This window comes from Melanerpes formicivorus, unplaced genomic scaffold, assembly GCF_026170545.1.
Source record: "Melanerpes formicivorus ecotype bairdi unplaced genomic scaffold, bMelFor1.0.p_v2 SCAF_32, whole genome shotgun sequence".
Classification (NCBI taxonomy): domain Eukaryota; kingdom Metazoa; phylum Chordata; class Aves; order Piciformes; family Picidae; genus Melanerpes; species Melanerpes formicivorus.
Window position 1 is genome coordinate 1,613,896 of NW_027142384.1, and position 18,726 is coordinate 1,632,621.

The 18,726-nt window shown below is 43.1% G+C and overlaps 2 protein-coding genes and 1 long non-coding RNA gene across 5 annotated transcripts in view; 2 read left to right on the plus strand and 1 right to left on the minus strand.

Annotated features, from left to right (window-relative positions):
- Positions 1–2,081: 2,081 nt before the first annotated feature.
- CHRAC1 (chromatin accessibility complex subunit 1) lies at positions 2,082–4,899 on the minus strand. Its single transcript, XM_068155469.1, has 3 exons — positions 4,728–4,899; positions 4,069–4,195; positions 2,082–3,109 (listed from the first exon to the last, which is right to left on the minus strand). The coding sequence occupies exons 1-3, from the start codon at positions 4,860–4,862 to the stop codon at positions 2,976–2,978; spliced, it is 396 nt and encodes a 131-aa protein (XP_068011570.1). The 5' UTR covers positions 4,863–4,899; the 3' UTR covers positions 2,082–2,975.
- Positions 4,900–5,325: 426 nt separating this feature from the next.
- Positions 5,326–8,152, plus strand: LOC137449711 (uncharacterized). The gene is made up of 2 exons (XR_010989463.1): positions 5,326–5,443; positions 6,680–8,152. It is a non-coding gene; the product is annotated as an uncharacterized lncRNA (long non-coding RNA).
- A 330-nt stretch (positions 8,153–8,482) lies between these two features.
- Positions 8,483–18,726, plus strand: part of TRAPPC9 (trafficking protein particle complex subunit 9) — a 441,084-nt gene continuing 430,840 nt past the window's right edge. For 2 of the 3 annotated variants that reach the window (XM_068155470.1, XM_068155472.1), the window contains exons 1-2: positions 8,483–8,555; positions 9,965–10,565. In XM_068155470.1, the coding sequence (XP_068011571.1) occupies positions 9,982–10,565 (584 nt within the window). In that variant the 5' untranslated portion in view covers positions 8,483–8,555; positions 9,965–9,981. Of the gene's footprint in view, positions 8,556–8,606; positions 8,637–9,964; positions 10,566–18,726 lie in introns of those variants that run through there. The other variant, XM_068155471.1, reaches the window with a different exon arrangement.

Below are 18,726 nucleotides of genomic sequence, written 5' to 3' on the forward strand. Positions count from 1 at the left end.
GGGTTGCTTGGGGTTATTGTGACTAAAATACAGGGCCTGGCATGTCATCCCACAGCTTTGGTCCATGAGCAATAAGCTCATCTGAAAGGCCGGTAGGAGGAAAAAAAAAGTGCCCTTTTAAGTCCACAGGGGCAATTGTGGCAGAGCAGAAGGATCGTAGAGGACCAAGCCATGCATAACCTGCTTGAGCCCTTCAACAGCAACAGACAGCTCGGTGCTGCTGGGGAAGAACACTTCAAACTCTAAGTGGAGAAGACTGGGACAATCACCCTTTCCTGCTTTGCCAGTAGCTTCAGCTGTAGAGCTCAGCGAAGGCTGGGCAGCTTACCCAGTTACACGGTAAGTGCCAGAATGTATGCTTTGTTTTGTTGGAAGGCTCTTTAGTCACTTTCAGGACCAGCCTGAGGAAGCTCATGTTAAATGATGTGGTTTGTAGATGAAGCTTTGTATTAGTCAGTGAATATGGCCTTTCATTTCCTGCAAGGGATAAAGTGTGCTGTAGGTGTACTGGGATTTATCACTTGCAATCTTGCAGTAGTGTCTCACTGCACTGGCTGGTCTGTGCATCCCATCTCACTTGAGAGGCATTTCCATCAGTGTGCAGCCAGTGCCAATGTGTTGGTTTGTTATTTCTGCTTGTGAAGGGTTGACCTTGGGGCCGGATGCACCCTGAACTGCTCACTCCCCATCCTAAACTGGATGGGGCGAAACAATAGGATGCGAAAGCTCATGAGCATAGACAAAGACAAGGGAGGCACTTAGCAGTGTCACTGGCCAAACAGACCTGACTTGGGGAAAAATACAACTTACTGCCAACTGTAATTTTTATAAACTTTCCCCCCCTAAAACTTAGCTTTGATGTCTTGACCTCAAAATACACATGCCCAGCATGAAAACCCCTTTGCTGGGGCTGTTTGAGGTCATTGTATTCTTCAGACGTGACCCACCTAATACAACTGTGGGTAGATATTGTTTGGCCTTTGTCATAGTACCAGGGAGCTAAGCAGTGGATGCCAGCTCTGGAATCAGGCTATTCATCTCACACTCTTCAACACAACTGGTGTGGTGACCAGTGGTTGATGGGTCCTCAATGATTTTGCCCTTTTGCCCTCTGCCTTGTTTATGCTACAGAGTTACCATGCAGTTGTGTGCTGCAGTAGAAGTAGCTGCTTTTTTCCCCCCCTACTAAATCTGGGGAGTACTAAACCCACTAAGTGTTGAGCAATACCACATCATTTACATACCCTACTGCAGGCTACCTTCTCCTCCCAGATGCACACCACTCAGTCCTCAGTTTCCCACAGATTTCCAGGCACTTTTAATAATAACTTTTTTAAAAAAGAAAGGCAAATAACTCCTTTCAACAATAGAGTTCTGCATTCCCACTTGGGAGTTTCTCTAGGGATAAAGCACCACTTGGCACTCACTGCAGCATTCCTGATACAATACAATTTTCATTTATGGTAACTTTGGGAAAAAAAAATGTATGGAGCACCACACTTTGATCTTTTAAATTAAGGTTTCTTGTGTGCTCAGTAGCTTTGCTTCTCTGAGTGCCTCTGATCTTGCCTGCTGAACCCCTGTTGGTGCTTCCTTAGAACAAACCCAGAGTGTGCCAGATTGATGGAGTTGCTAGAGCTTTCTGCCCTCTATTTTAAGAAGCATTTACTCTATTTGTGCCTGCACCCTAACTTGCTTGAGACTTCTCCATTCCTGACGGATTCAGGGCAAGTTGCTGCCCAGCCTTTTGGAGTGGGAGGTTTTGTTCCTCAGCGAGGTTCCCATGCTTACATGGGGCATTCTTCACACCCAGGGAGAGATCCTCACTTCTTCCTCTCTGACTAAGCATGCTGCTGTGCAGTGTTAGCTGTGTAGCAGCAGCCTGCTGGTTAACACAGCTAAGGTTCTTCAAGCAGACTAGATCTAGTTAGGATTGCTGACAGAGACATCAAAGCATCACTTAGCCTTCTGTCCCCACTCCCTTCCAGGAAGGATGAACAGTGAGTATGCTAGGCTCATGTGCTGCTCCTGGATGTGACTGAAGGTGGGGAAAAAATGGAGAAAGTCTCTGCAAGCACTGCCACTTTTCATACAAAACATTTATTTCAAAAAGTTGCATATAAAGTTCTACACAGGATGGTTACCATTCCTATAGTAAAAAACCCAACAACAACCAAAAAATCCACAAAACAAAACCAAAGGAAAAATCCAGCTGTCACTCGAATGCTCAAGGGGTTGCTCATTCTCAACAATCCACACGTAAGAAACTTCAGTGTGTGTTTTGGTTGAACCCCATGGACAAACTGTGGAAGAAGAGTTCATTAAAGGTTCCAGATGTACATATTTACATCATTATCTAACACATGTTCTTTTGACCGCCACAAAACCACACTAGCACTTGGACTGGATTTCATCCTCTGCCCGGTTTCTGTGCCAGCATGGCTATTTGGGGTGCATTACAGAAGCAGCTGTTTTTACAGAAGACTTTTTTTTAATGGCCTTGGTCCACTGCTAAAGCCCTGGCACTGCTTCAGAAAACAAGGAGAATTTCATTGGCTCCCCAAGGAGAGGGCTGAAGATAGCAGACACGCAACACCGCCCCTCACCTTATCTTCCACTCTGAAGAGAAACAAATTAGAGCAAGATGGCCTTCTAGTCAGAGGGTGAAAGAGCTTTTGGACTGAAAGCTGCCTGGAAGACATTTTAAATTTTGATACTGATTGTCTGAAGAAGTTGTTATAAATGATCTGAGCAAGTTCTGTTGTCAGATTTACATCAGCTCTTCTTACCCCACCATGGTTCTGAGGGAAGAATTCCATTCTTCAGCAAGTATAAAGTTCAGTTTCTAAACTTCTTAAAGCAAAAGCAGATGGCTCAGTATATAAATATATCCAGCATCTGGATTCTTAGTCACAAAAATAACATTCTTTATACAATAGAAAATGGATCAACTATGAAGCAGTTCTCTATTGATCTTAAGATTGAACATCTTCAACAGCTTCATCTTCTTCCTCCTCATCTTCATCACCTTCCCCCACTTCTCCATCTTGCTTCTCTTTTTCAAGCATTTTTAGGTATTTGCTAGCTAGGATCTTCTTTGGCAAGATATCTAGAAGGTAGAATTCTTTCTTTTTTAGTCAGTTTGAATATTTTTATTGCCTTATTAGTACTGCTGTATCCATACCACTCATGAAGTTAAGTCAAAAAGAAGCTCTATAAAAACATTATTGACATGAATAACCAGATTAGTTAGCCTAGTCTCTAGTTGGAAGAACAAGAGGGAAATACCCACTTATGGTACAAGTAACCAAAGACAAAGAACATACTTTACAACTGATTACTGACAGCTGTCTTTACTATCTGCTCATGTATGTAACTTATTTATGTTAAATAGTGCTCAACTACTCAGCTGCCTTAGATTCAGCAAGCCAGCCATCCCATTCATGTCCTGCAGGAACAGTTTTTCTGCATTAAGATATTTGTTCAGGGCAACAGTGATGGACCTGAGACAAAGCAGAACTGTGTGCTCTTAAAAGTATGTCCACAGGGAACCCAGAGAAAGACAGGGCTAAGAATATCTCTTTCTCAACCTCTATCCTATGCCTATACTTTTTCTGAGCTGAGTGTTAGAACAAAAAATCCAAGTATCAGTTAAAACTGCATGCACATGCAGCCATATGTATATATATACACAACAGGAGAGGAACACCACAATGAATCACTTTGAGAAGTACAAGAATTACAGATTTAAATGTGTCATTTTGGGGCCACATAATCCCTTACAGAAAGATGTGCAGTAATCTTGTTTCATAAGCTGAAGGCTTGCAGATGGGAGTTGCTGGAATTTAAGAGACGCTTAAGGCAATATGCTGAGAACTAATTAGCTTTGTATAATTTTGAAGCAACAGAAAAATCCTCATTCACAAAGGCATGTGATGTATTTCATGAGCTCCAGTTGAATGTTATGGAGAAGATTAATGACCAATAAGAGAATTGTGTCCTCAAAAAAACAATTCAACAAGAGCAAGGTTACATTTTCCCAATTACTACTGAATTTACCATAGATACCTGTAAGGAACTGAAAGGTCTCACACTCTTCTGCAGTATGAGACAGGTCACTGTAAGTTAGAGCATTCTTCTCCTTGCCTCTGCCATGTTTGTAGGAGTATGTAGCCAAATACTGAACAAAAAGCTCCTAAAAATTAAAAGAAAAGCAACCAGTCAGACGGTAAGTTTACATATGTAGTTGGCAGCGGTTTTCTTTGATCCCTAGTTAAAGGCACAAGCACCGTACTTAGCTGCACCTATCCTGGGCACTGTGCAGAAACCCAGGGGCTTCAGAAAAGCACTGACTGCAGGCTTGGGTTCTCGTACGTAACTTAAATTTGTCCTGCTCGTCCACACTTTCCACAGCCCAGAAAAGGTCACTCCGGCTGAGAAAGCAACAAGGTTACCATTTCCACACGGGTTAATGTATACTAAGGGACAGTGGTGTAAATAAAAACCCCTTGTACGGCTCACAGACGATGAGACCCAGGCAGGAGGTGGAGAGAGTCGCTCGCTGAGGACGAGGCCGGCGCCAACACAGCGCGGCTGTGGCCGGTGAGAGGAGCGACGCGAGAGCCCAGCCCGGAGGCTGCGGTTCCTCAGGGAGACAACAGGCCCAGCACGGCGGGGAAAAAGCGGAGTCGGCCAAGAGAGAAGGGAAGGGAAGAAGGAGCCGGTACCGTGGCTTTGGCGGTGAGGAACAGCGCGTCCTGGTTGATGCTGGAGACCTCCGGTGAGCTCTTCATGATCACGCGGATACGCGATAGGGGCAGCGACACCAACCGGTTCTCTCCACCGCTCAACCTCGCCGCCATCTTTCCCCTCGACCGGCTCCAGCCCTTCACACCCCCTTCACCGGGTAAGGACGGGGCGGCCGCTGCGCACGGCCCGCTGGGAGTTGTAGTCCCCGATGGCCAAGCGGTACGCCGCCCCCTGCCGCTGTCCGCCTCGGCGACACTACAACTCCCATGGAGTGCCGCGCTCCCTGCCCGTTCGCCGAGCCGCGGGAGAACTACAAGTCCCGCGAAGCAACCCTGTCCAGTTCTTTCCTCCTCAGTTTAGGGGATTACGGTTCCCAGGAGGCCCGTGGCAGCCGAAGCCGTGGGGGACGCGGAGTTTCCCAGCTGGCCCCGCGGGCAAGGGCACTGGGCGTTTTTCCACAGGGTAGGGGCGATTCAAGTCTTCCTTGGATGAGCCCTGCCGCTGAGCTCCGGACTAGCACCCGAGTTTTGGGGACTTGTTTTTAACAGCAACGAGCCTCGTTGTGTATGTATTCTAATGACGGGCCACTGGCTACATTGTTAACTCGAGCTGTAATTACAGGCTGCTAAATACCTCTCGCTGCTGTAGTACAGGAAAAAGGAATGCTGTCTGGTAATCCTGACACTTGTCAGAGGTATGTTGAGGTGTGGAGTGCAGCCCGTGTCTTTATTATTATTATTAACACATTTCCCACAGAGTATTAACCCAGTCTCTCTGCTTTGTAGGTAGTTCGGAAAATACTTATGGTCGACATATCAGCCTACGCCTGCAGCAGGCAACAGGGGGTTTGTTACTGGTGGCGTTGGTCCCAGAAGTTCATTCAAACCTCTTTGGGCAAGGGCTGCTGTACTCCCACTCTGTGGGGGTGACATGGCATTTTGGGACATGGTTTAGTGGGCATGGTAGTGTTGGGTTGATGGTTGAACTCAGTGATCTTGAAGGCTTTTTCCAGCCAGAATAATTTTATGATCCTATGGGAGTTGAGTTGGCAAGTCCAGAAATGAGAATGCATAATTTGCATTTCACTAATGGCTTAAATAGTATTTTTTCTAATATGCTTTCAAACAATATGCCTGATCATTTGTATTGGTAAGAAGTCTGCTAAGGCTGATGAGTTGATCGCTATTTAGCATGAGAGAGAAGAATGGGAACTTTTCTGTAGCCTGCAGTAATAGCTTGCAGAAATTAGGGCAGAAAGGGTTGTACACAAAAAATAATATTGAATGGAAAGGACAAGGAGTTTGTTAACTATTACTAGATTATATAGAATTTGCCCAGTACATAAAAACAAGGCTTTTCTATATATGATACTAATTGATTAATAAAAGATAGTATCCTAAGCAGTCATAAGCACTTTAGCACAAGGATCATAGAGTGATGTGTTCATTGGCATCAGTTCTAACAATTTTCTATTTGGAGACGTCTTTTACACTTATCTATTGCAGATAATTTACATATCTTAGACTGTATAATTCCCTGAATTCCCTTGAGGTTACAACCTCTGTGAGGCCATTCTAAGTTACCTCTGAAGTGGAGCACAATGTCCTGTGATGCTACAAGGGACAAGCAGGCTCGATTTCTTCCTTACCATCTCATGACATCTTGTGGTAGCAGTTGACATTACTATGAGAATTTCTTATATTTACTGGGTTTTTCATTATTTTAACATACATGTAAACACTAATAGACCAATATTTCTGTGGGTATTGAGCTATTTGGATATAGAGTCATGATCCATGTAGATCCCATCGGACCTAGGGACCTGCCTGCTCAGCTGTGGACAATGCAGTTTAAGGTGGTCAGGGCAAACCAGGACTTATTTTCCCCTTCTCTAGGTCATATCTCAGATGTTTCCTCTTTTCCAATACAGTGTTCCCTGAAAGGCCACATGTGGGACAGATCTGGGACTATGTTGGGCAGATGACAGCTTCCAACTGATCTCTAGAGAACAGCAGCAGGAAGACAGCAAGCTTAAGGCATCTCTCCATGCTGCAGAGATTTAGTCTAGGGGAGACAGACTCATGATGAAGCAATAAAGCATGAGGTGGGTGCACATGCACAGAAGACCATGATGTTGCAATATTAGTGATATTTAATGATTAAACATTTTTAGTATATTTTGAAATTGAAAAATTAATGGCTATTGAATGGATTTGATTAAATTGATTTGTGGGGAAAAAGAGTTTGCATCATACTCAAAAGATAAATCTGAGCAGCTAGTAAATTACATGTGAGTGCATGAACGCAATCAAAGTGACTGAACTGACAATGGCGACTTTAAGATACTGTTACATTTGGAAGTCTCAGGCAAGGCTCTCAGTGTAGGACTTCTTCCATTAGAATATCTGGAGTGATGCATAGTTTCAAAAGCAAAAATGGAAGCCTGGCTTTTAGGCGAACAATACCACATGTAATATTCCATCTCCATTTTTGATCTATACACACTTTAAGCAATTTCCTTTCAGAGCTCTTTCTGCCACTTAGAATTACTCAGAACGTTGCAAACCTGCATCCTGGAGGATCTCAGGAGAGCTTAATGATCATCTCCAGTCATCATCTCCAACACACCACATGGTGGCCAGGTCCATCCCTGTCTCGAGGTTGTTACGGTCCAGGCTCAGAAATGCCAACCACCCCATGTAGAGGTGACCTGAAATAATTGCCCTTCCCTCCAGTACTGGCCACCCACAGACTATATGTGTCCCATGAGCCAGCAGTGTGCCATCGTGGACATAAAGCTCAATGATATCCTAGGGTGTATTAAGAAAGAATGTGGTCAAGAGAGGTTTTCCTTCCCCTCTACTCTGCCCTGGTGAGGCCACACCTGGAGTATTGTGTCCAGTTCTGGGCTCCCCAGTTCAAGAGAGGCAGAGAACTACTGGAGAGAGTCCAACAGGGTACCACAAAGATAATGAAGGCGTGGAACATCTCTCTTACAAGGAAAGGCTGACAGACCTGGAGCTCTTTAGCCAGGCAAAAGAGCAGACAAAGGGAGGATCTTCTCAATGCTGAATGGTAGCTGAAGGGTGGTGGAGGGTGCTGGGCTCTTCTCAGAGGTGCCCAGTGATAGTTCAAGAGGCAACAGGTACAAACTCGAGCACAGGAAAAAATTCTTTACTTTGAGGGCAATGGAGCACCGGACCAGGCTGCTCAGAAAGGTTGTGGAGTTTCTCAGGAGTCTTTCAAAACCCACCTGGATGTGCTCCTGTACAACCTGATATGGGTGAACCTGCTTTGGCAGGGCGGTTGACTCGATCTCCAGAGGTCCCTTGCAACTCCTACCATGCTGTGATTCTGCCATGTATGTTATTTGTAGGGTACGTAATAAACTGCTACTGTCTGAGCCAAGGGTCTGCTGGATTTGTTGATTTGTCACCTAGCAGCCGATTCTGCAAGCCGAAACAAAGCAAGTATCTACTCCGTGTGGGTGGGTTTTGCACAGTGGGAAGAGGACGCCTTTTGGGGCCTGCAGCGTGACTGTGTGAAACGCCGGATGGCCAAAGGCACCGCGGGAAGCGGACCGCTAAGGGACAGCACCGCTCCCTCTTAGGGTACACCAGGCAGCCCGCCTCGCCTCATAGCCGCTCCCTCTGCACATGTGCGGCCCTCCCACGGCCGGGCGCGGCAGCGAGCGCCCATTGCCGTCAGTTCCGCCGCGCACCGCCCCTGCCCACCCCTCGCGTCCGGCAGCAGGAGGAGGCGGGGCGGTTCCTGTCCCGGCTCTGAGTGCCCCCTACCCCCAACGCGTAAGCTACTCAGGACTCCGCGCCTGGTTTGAGTCGGTTGTCCCTTTCCCTGCCTTTCCTGAGAGACTCTGCCTCTTCCCGGTGCCTTTACAGCGGTTCCGTTGGGCCTCCCCTCTCCTCACTCTGCTCCTCAGTCCCCTTCCTGACTGGGTGTGGGGGGAGTGTGCACCTGACGCCGCGCCTCATCGGGAACTGTTTCTCGTTTTGACATTCGTTTCTTTTCATTTCCTGAACTTCGCCGCGCGCAGTGCGGGCATCTGTCCGGGGAGAGGGAAGCCGGGGAAGCGGAGTGCCGCACCGGTGAAGCTCTCCCTGCCCGCCCGCTGCGGCGGGACGCGGCGCTCCGCGGTGTCGGGAGCGGAGGGATGGGCAGTGGGGGCAGGGCGCTGCGCTTCGAGCTGACACTTGGGCAGTGGGGTGGGGGGGACCTTCGCACTGCCAGGAGTTCTGAGGAGCCCCTCTTCCGCGAACAGCCGCTGCTCTGCCACCTGTGCTCCCGGGCTGCAAACTCTTTTTCTTCGTGTTATTTGGCAAAAGCAAGTGTCGGTCGGAAGCTGTGCTGTGGCTTTTTTACTTTGTTGGCTTTTCTTTACTTGTTTCTTGCTTGCCTTGTTTAAAATGATCCCCATCCCCCCCCTCCCCCCCCCGGGTTGGTGTGGGTTTGTTGTTAGAGTTGTATGTGCGTTTTAGAGGGTGCTTTGGATGTGAAATCCTCCAAGGGATCTCTGTGGTCTGGGAGGTCTCAGAGGAGAAAGAAGGGCTTAGCAGTGCACGGTTTTCATTCATGACACAGCTGCAGTACTGTCACTTTCAGATAGCTCAAGTACGAAACATTGCCTGGCCCTTCTGAGGAATCTGCATGTGTTTTGTGAAAAGAAAGACTTCCCTTTTCTCAAAAATTAAGTGTTCAGGACCTGATTTTCCTCTGCCTGGCCATGTGCGAGCACTGACAGCGGTGTAAAATGTGGTCGTTCCGCAGTGGCGTCGGTTTGCATCTCACCTCACGCAATTTTCCGTATTTTTCCCCAAAGGGTGTTGTGGAGACATCCCGGGGAGCCTGAGTCTGGAAGGACATCTTTCCTGAGGTGGTGCTTCAGCAAGCGTTTACTCAGGGGCTGTGGCAGAGGGGGCTCTCTGCTGCCCCCGTGTGTTAGGTTGGCTTGTGTAGCTGCACGGTGAATGAGACTCACTCGGTTGGAAAATCCTAATTTGCTAAGACTAGGAACACTCCTTGTGTAGCTTTGTCAGTAGGCTGCATGATTGCAGATTGGGTAAAATGATGAAGGAAAGTATTAGTTATACACAGTTATACAGGATGCAGAAGTGTTTAGCATCAAAGTCTTGATTTGTTTCTACAACTGTATGTATGTATGAATGTTAAAAAATAATATGCATTTTTCTTTTACTAGCCTGCAGTTGATGCAAAATGAGTGTTCCTGACTACATGCAGTGTGCTGAGGATCATCAGACTCTCCTGGTTGTAGTTCAGCCAATTGGCATTGTACCTGAAGAGAGCTTTTTCAGGATCTACAAGCGAATTTCAGCAGTGAGTCAAGTTAATGTGCGTGACTCTCAGCGTGTGTTATATATCCGTTACAGGCACCATTATCCCCCTGAGAACAATGAATGGGGAGATTTTCAGACACATAGGAAAGTTGTGGGGCTGATAACTATTACAGACTGTGCTTCTGCAAAGGACTGGCCTCAGACTTTTGAAAAATTCCATCTGCAAAAGGAGATGTATGGTTCTACTCTCTATGATTCCCGGTTGTTTGTCTTTGGGCTTCAAGGAGAGATTGTGGAGCAGCCCCGCACTGATGTGGCATTTTATCCCAGTTATGATGAGTGTGAAACTGTGGAGAAAAGAATAGAAGATTTTATTGAATCCCTCTTTATAGTGTTGGAGTCTAAGCGGCTTGACAGAGCCACTGATAAGTCTGGAGACAAGATCCCGCTCCTGTGTGTTCCTTTTGAGAAGAAGGATTTTGTAGGTCTGGACACCGATAGTAGGTAAGCAGCTTCTTTTGTCATCTCACAAGTCTTGGAGAAACGTGGCAATTGCTAGATTTAAGAATAAGCCTTTTAGAAAGGACAAAGCAGACTCTGTTAAGACAGAGGTTGTAACCCTGTGTTACTGTGTATGTCTCACCATTTAATTTGTAGTCTGGCCGTATTTGATGCTTTGAGTTTCTACATTATATATATATCTACATATACATATATCTACACATATTTAATTTATGAGGCTAATCAAATAGTAGGAAGAAGTCATAGGAAAGGTTTGACAGATTCTCTCATAAAGAAACTTTGCTGGAAAGCTTCAAATGGTTAACATCAATGAGAAGTAATTTTGTATTATGTAGTGTTTGACTAATCCTACTTATTGTGTGGGGTTTTTTTGTTGTTGGTGGTGTCCCGTCCCCTCCCCCAAGCCTCTGTCTACTTTTTTATCCATTTGTTCTGGTGATTAAGTCCTGCATCTTTCCCTGTCTTTTGTTTTATTAAATTAGTTTATATTTTTGACCTGTCTTGTTTTGCTACCATTCTTCTCACAACTGTCCTGTTTGGTTTTGTGTATGTTACAGGTTTTCTTGTGTTTTGTTTTGCCCTCCTATATTTCCTTCCTGATCATTTGTGACTGTTACATGATGCTTGTGTTTGGGATTAGTAATTCTGGTTTGGTAGCTACAGGCAGGTGTGAACACCACTTGTTTTCATTCAGATTCAAAGGACAGAAGCAACCATACTTCTGTTATCTCGGAAAATACAGAACTGTGGAAGCCTCATCAAATACATTGTATGCAGGGGAAGAGTATTTTTCATGTCTGTCTTGTACTGCTAGGATTGCCACCAGTGGTTATTGTGTGTAAAAGCTCAAGGGGTCCTGTATAAAAGCCCAAAGGGTCCTGGGCAGAGTCCTCCAGAGCTATCGAGGCAGGTCTGCAAAGCCATCTGATCATGTTAATCACCTTGGCCTGCACAATTAGTTCTAGCCTGAGAATCTCTGTATAAAGATATGATATACTGGAAGAAAGTAATGTTATGTTTGTCATTAGTTTTAAGCACTCAGTTAAATTCTGTCTGATTGTTTGAAGTGCCTTTCTTACCCTCTCTGGTCCTCCTTGCTGTTGAGCAGTTGAACTTGCTAGCCATTGGTGTGCCCTACTTGAACTACTCTTAGTGTTCTGATTAGTTCTTGCACTATTCAGCTTTTATTAGTGTTACAAATTCTTGTGTTACTCTTTTTTTTTTCCCCCCTACTCTGCATGGATGGTTAAGTTGTGTAGGCTAGATGAGGCCTTTTAGAATCTTGTCTTTAATTTCTTTGTTAAGGTGATTTGTGGTTGGATATAATCCCCTGGATTTCCTATTCTGGTTAACTAGGACACCCAAGAATCTTAAGACCACCATTAATTATGCTATTTAATGGTGTCTCCTAAACAGCATGCTTCCAAACTGTACTTGTGAGGTCAGTTCCTTACATAAATGACTTGTGAACAGTGGCTGTAGCTAGCAGCCAAATATTTCCTGTGAAGTCCTGACCCGATTGGGAGCTTCAGTACAGCAGTATGTTTGTCCACTCGTATCCAAGAAGACATTTCTGTAGTTGCACTGAAGAGTTGGAACAGGTTTAATGTGATGCTTGAAGTCTTGGCAAAATGGGAGGTGTATGACCCTGATTCTGTGAACACATGAGTTAATCACAGTTTCAGACACACGTGACCTTGCTGGGTGTTTTGCACCAAAAAAACCAAATAGTTTTTCAGTAAGTCTAGATGAAAGGATATACTTTAAGTGTTTACTGCACTTAACTGCTCAAAGAAAAGGTGTTAAATATTCTAATCTTTCCATTTTTAGTCCAGTAGTAAGCAAGTTTTTGAGCTTTATTTTGCCACACAGTTAGTATTTCTCATTGCTTTGAAAGTTAGCATTTATATGCAAGCAAGCTGAGTTAAAAGATCTTTATATTAAGTTTAGTATTTTGCATGGATGAGTAAGAAAATACTTTGAATGATTTTATATATGTATATTTGAGTTCTGTAACAGGAGACATTTATGTAATCTCAAGGAGATGTAAGAAAAGCAAGTGTCCTTGATTGAGATAGAAATATCTGTGCATAGTGTACCTGAGCTTCTCTGCAGAGGGACCTTCCTAGACACGTTTCAATGCATGATGCATCCCTGCTTCTGTGTTCTACTGGGAAGGCTGGGGCACTTCCTCTTTGAGAAAAGGAGGAAAGTGTTAGAGTTGTTCAGCCTGGAGAAGGCTCCAGGGAGACTTTGTAGCAGCCTTTCAGTACCTAAAAGAGGCCTACAGGAAACATAAGGACTTTTTGTCAGGTAGTGTAGTGACAGGACAAGAGGTAACTATTTCAAACTGAGATTAGATTTAGATGGTACTAGGAAGAAATTCTTCACAATGAGGTTGGTGAGGCACTTGGAATAGGTTGCCCAGAGAATTTGTGGATGCCTCATCTGTGAAAGTGTTCAAAACCAGGTTGGATGGGATTTTGAGCTACCTGCTTTAGTGGAAGGTGTCCCTACCCATGGCAGGGAGATTAGACTTTGGTGATCTTTAAGGTCCCTCCCAACTCAAACCATTGTATGATTTTACTTAACAGAAATTGAGGACCAAGAAAGGTGGTTGAACAAACATCAGTTTATTAAACTAACCTACACTTTCAAGCCGAAGTCTTTAGATGTGATTAGTAATTACAATCATATGATTTGAAGATTAAACTCATTAACATTTTTTATCTTAAAAGAGGCTTTTCCCCAAGCAGTTTATTATTTATCATAATACTTATGATCAGGGACTAAATACATAGATCTGATCTCTTTTACCCAGTTAGTAAGACTAGCATTAATTTGGTTGTACACTAATTGGAACATGGTTGGCTTCTTTTAGGATGCAGTGTTGATAATTTTGGGAGATGCATCATTATGTCGCATTTCAAATAAGCTAATTCTCAGAAGATGTGGAGCTGATCTTTGTCTTTTGCAAGCTGCTTGTGTGATGAGAGGAGAGAATGCTCCAAAGCTCACAATGAGCTGATAGTGTACATAAACTCACTATATTATTTGTGTAGAATATTTTGGGTTTTTTCTGCTGGAAAACTTTATGCATAGTAGCATTAAACCCTGAGAAGTTTGGAAGAAAGATTGTACTGTGAAATAGAAGTTGTAGGACTGGAAGTCTGGCTTTGGTTTGTTTCCTAGAGCAGTCAGCTGATAGGTGATCCTTGCAAATCTGTTACTTTTTTCCTGTCTCTTCATCTGTAAATTAGGTGAGGACAGCTGGAAAAGTTTCTAAAACCTGTTGCTCTTGACAGTTATTTGTAGAGGCTGGAAGTGGAAAATCATCATTGTTATGATGACACAAAGGTCTTACAAGCTTGAAATCAGGAAATGTACTTGCCAGAAAAATCCTGTTTGTTTAACTTTTCTATTTTGCTTCTGTTGTCAGCTGAGGAAATAACCATGCTCATGTATGATTATAAATCTACTTGGATAAGCTCATTTTAATACTGCTTCCATCAGTTTGTGCTTTAGTTTCATTCTTTTTTAATACTGTTAAGGCATCTAGTTAGTACTATGAAGAGACGAGACAGCAGGGCTCTATTTTATAGCTGTCTTTTCTTTACACAGTGTCCTAGGTGGGATTTATTCACCAATTTATCAGAGTTTACAGTATCTCGGTATCTCTATGTGGCTGTTAATTTTCTTTCTGTTCTCTGTCCTTCTAATTTTTGTTTTGTTCCTTTCTTTTGTTTTTCCTCTTCTCTCATACTGCCCTGTGAGTTTGTTGTTGGGTCTAAAAAGGTAGGCTGTGATTGTGTATGTTTTCAAACTAGTTAGCTTTCTTCCATGTACTGCCTTTCCACTCCGCCTTCATTGCATATTTTAGTGTTGCTTTTTCTATTTATTTTTTTTCAGTACACACAAAAATAATTGCTGCCTGGAGCCTTACCACTGTGGTTTACCCCTTTTGGTGCATTTGGCAATTATATTTGGTAGCAACGCTGTATCTTTTTTTTGTAGGACACACATAATTTGCTTAGGCGGCTGCTGGCCTCTGGAATTTGCTTCAGTTTTTACAATCCAAAGCCATGAAGCTGTTGCTGCCCATGTTTGGTTTCCAAATTTGACAGTTCTGGCAGTTGATCAAACGCCATAGCTGTGCCTTTTTTAGTCTGGGTACTGTTATGGGTGGTGATACTTGCAGTTCTGCATGCTGACCGGCATTAGCGGGATTTGATGGACGTTTTCGTTGAAGCACTTTGCATGAATACTTTTGCAAATTTATTTCGCATGTTTCTCGTCTTTAAATTTAGCCACTTTGAAATGTCGAGGATCCAGACATTCACTCAAACCTATTGCTGGGTGATTTGTAGTGAAAACAAATTTTTGTCTTGAAATATAACATTGGTGGTTTGAATTTTCTGTAAAATTTTCCTGGGCTTCTAGCAAAGAGTCGGAGACAAAGGGGCAAAGCATTTATCCTGCATAGCAAATAAGGCAGAAATGGAAATGAGGTGGAAGAGTGGTTTTTGGTTCCTGGAGTAGGTTTATTGTCCTCCAGTTTGTAGTAGCAGTAGTTGTGGTCGCTGATGGTAATAATAATGGTGATTATTATTCTTAAGAGAGTAAGAGTATGTAAGGTACCAAATTAACACTATGAACTTTAGAGAATAAGATCTTTACACTGGTTCTGTAGTCAGCTGTATGCGCTAGTGTGTTGAGGAAAGTACCTTCTGGAGAGGAGTTTGGATAACTGATGCTATCAAGTATTCCACACGTGGCTCTGCATTATGCAGCATTGCCTCCCTTGAGGACATTTCTGAATGCATTACACTCTAGAAGGAGTTTGTGGCGTGTCTTTGGGAAAGACTTAGGTGTGTCTTTGCAACCTAATGTTTTAACTGCTCTGCTAGAAGAAAAATAAATAGAAACAGCTCTTAACTGTATGATGCTCTAAGGAGCTGGCCAGGAAAAAGATCTGTCATTTTGTCCCAGAAAAGGGAGCAGGCAATTGACGTGGACTTTGTCATCAATGGATTTGGATTAGGCAGTAGAGACTCAAAGTAATGAAATGATGTTTTAATTAAAAAAAATAATGAAAGGAATCTATAAACTTCTCACTTTCAGCTTTGTGGCCAGATTGTTTAGGTAAAGCTATGAAACAAATCCATCCCTGGAAGTGTTTAAGAGCAGGCTGGATGAGGCTCTGGCCAGCCTGATCTAGTGTGAGGTGTCCCTGCCCATGGCAGGGGGGTTGGAACTAGATGATCCTTGTGGTCCCTTCCAACCCTGACTGATACTATGATACTATGATCCAGCTACATATTAAAATTAATAATGGTAATTTGATGCTGATATATATGTATAGATGCATGTATGACTTTCTCTGTTAAATTTGTACCCCATTGTCCACTGAAGGAAGCATCAATCACTTAGACATGATTTTAATGATCTGATACTGTAGCTAGTAGATTTATTTTTTTTTCCCAAATATGACAGTAAATTAACATTTGGTGTCTGTGGAGAGTAGGTTTCTTTTCAATCATATCTTTGCCTTTTGTCTCATTGGACATACTTGTGGTAATTGGGGTAATAAACCCACACCTGAATTAATTGTACTTTATTGTGAAAGCTAAATTAAGACACAGTTTATACATTTGTATGGTGCAAACTTGCTCCATAACCAGTGAGAAAATGTTTCCTGGAAGGCTAGTGAAGACTTGCAGGGACTGTGTGAGAGCAATGAGCGATTCTGTCTTGGCCCCACATTTAAGTGCCTATAAGTAGGTGGTATGAATTCAGTCTTTGAATAATTAATAGTAAGTTTCTTCATCACCAGGAATAAAATACCCATTTGTTTATAAACAGGGAGAGTTTCTGAAAGAGAAGTGTTTTGAATGAACCATGTTTACTGATGTCTAAGTAAAATAAATACATTCAAACTTTGCATGTATTTGTATATGCATAAGCCTGCAGCAAAATTAGGTGTTGTTTAGGAAGAACTGTTGGTGGGGCAGCACGATTGAAATGATTCCAGTCTTAGGTTCTGATTTGGGAGTCTGACATGATCTCTTTTGCTTTTGCTGTGTGACTCATATTTATCAACTTAATCAGTCTGGAAAAACACTTAAAAACTGCACTTTTGAGAGAATGAGAAATGTAATTTGTCCATAAACATAGAGATTACTTGGTAGTGTAGAGAGAGGAAATGTGAAGCGTTAGCATTTTTAAGAGGAAGTATAGCTGTGTAAGGAAGTGGTGATTCTCCAGTTACACTGTTTATTCTGTATAAGGAAAAAGAAATAGTTAAAAACATTATAACATTCTCAATTTTGTTATGGAATGCAGAGATTAGTAAAACCTGACTTGTAGACAACTTTTACTCTTACTTTTACAATACTGATTCAAGATTATAAAGTAGCTTTTTGGCAGAAGTGTTTTTCTGTAACCCAAAGTTCAAACTGAAATCTTGATGAGGTTTGGTGCCTTTCTGTAGTTTGGGCAGAGCAACTTTGGTTTTCACTTAAATTTTCTTGCATTTTTTCGTTAAAAAGAGCTGCAGAGCACATGCTTGTTGGAAAAAGACGAGACATACCTGAAAGATAAAGACAACAGCTGTGTTAAGCTTCATTTAACGTCATTACTGTATCAGTTGTGAATATGATGTGATCAGAAAAGCTTCTCGCTTCCCCTCCGCTTCCCCTCCGCTTCCCCTCCGCTTCCCCTCCGCTTCCCCTCCGCTTCCCCTCCGCTTCCCCTCCGCTTCCCCTCCGCTTCCCCTCCGCTTCCCCTCCGCTTCCCCTCCTTTGTCCCAGCTGGGTGGTGCCTGAGGGGAGCAGCATGTGCAAGTTACAGGGTGAGCAGTGAGCTGAGAACCATAGAAACATGATAGAAATACCACAGTGGATGAATATAAATTCTTAAAAAAATAGGAAGAGAAGAAGAGGAGATAGATTTACCCTTTATGTGAAATAGGAATTTGAATGTATGGTGCTGAGCTATGGGGAAAGTTTTTTAGAGTCTTTGGATGAAGACTGGAAGGATTGTCAGTAAGGGACATCTTGGGTCAGGTATTTGTTACTAATTCCCCATTTAGGCTGAGAAAATCTTACTTTGGCTGCTTAAGGAGGTCTCAGGCCAGGAGAACCTGCTCCTCATGGTTGTCCTTGATTACACAGACTTTAGCTGGGAAAGCAACATAGCAGTGTAGAAGTTGCCCATCAGTTTCCTGGAATGCATTGAAGACTGCTTCCTGGAAATGATGGAGCTGCTCACTAGGAACAGTGCAGCACTAGATTTACTGTGCACAAACCAAGAAAACTTGGTGGCAAGATAATTACCAATGGTAGCCTTAGGTGCAGTGACAACAATATTGTGAAGTTTAAGATCCTTCTGAACACATTGACCAGTAGGGGAACAAAGATCCTGTATTTTAGAAGAGTCAACTGCAATATGATCAGAGCCTGGATCTGAGGGATTCCATGGGAAGTATCCATGGGTGGAAAAGCAGCTTGTGACTGCTAAGAAATGTTAAACAACAGCCTCCTGGAAGCTCAAGAACAGTCCATTCCCTAGCATGGCAAAGGAACAAGACAGAACAAGGGACCACCCTGACTTCATAATGAGCTTTTGAGTGTACTTAAAAACAAATAGACCATCTCTGGAGGGGCAGCCAAGTACACATTGAAGGCTAGTAAAACCATGTTTTGGAGGTTTTCAAGATGTGTCTTGACAGGGTACTAGATAATCTCATCTAGCATGGTTGGACTAGAAGGTCTTTTGAGGTTTCTTTCAACATGGGCGATTCTATGACTCTGTTTTATTTCATTTGTCTCAAGGATATTCAAGTGCTCTGAAGTGCAGTCTTTGAACTGTGTGATTCTGTGTAAATGCTATGTAGCTAAAATACATGATGCATTGGGTTGGTTGTTTGTTTTTCAATCAGGATCTCCTTAAAAATGTTGATTCTTAGCATATCATGCTGGGTAGAATTCTTACAGAGCTATTTGCTCAGAGAAGTAGTAAATTGATTAAACAGTAAATTGATTAAATAGTAAAATGTTGCTCTACTATTATGAAGGAAAGAAAACTGACTTCAAGTGATTATTACCTCAAATAGTTGTTTCATGGGAATAGCTGTAAATTGTAC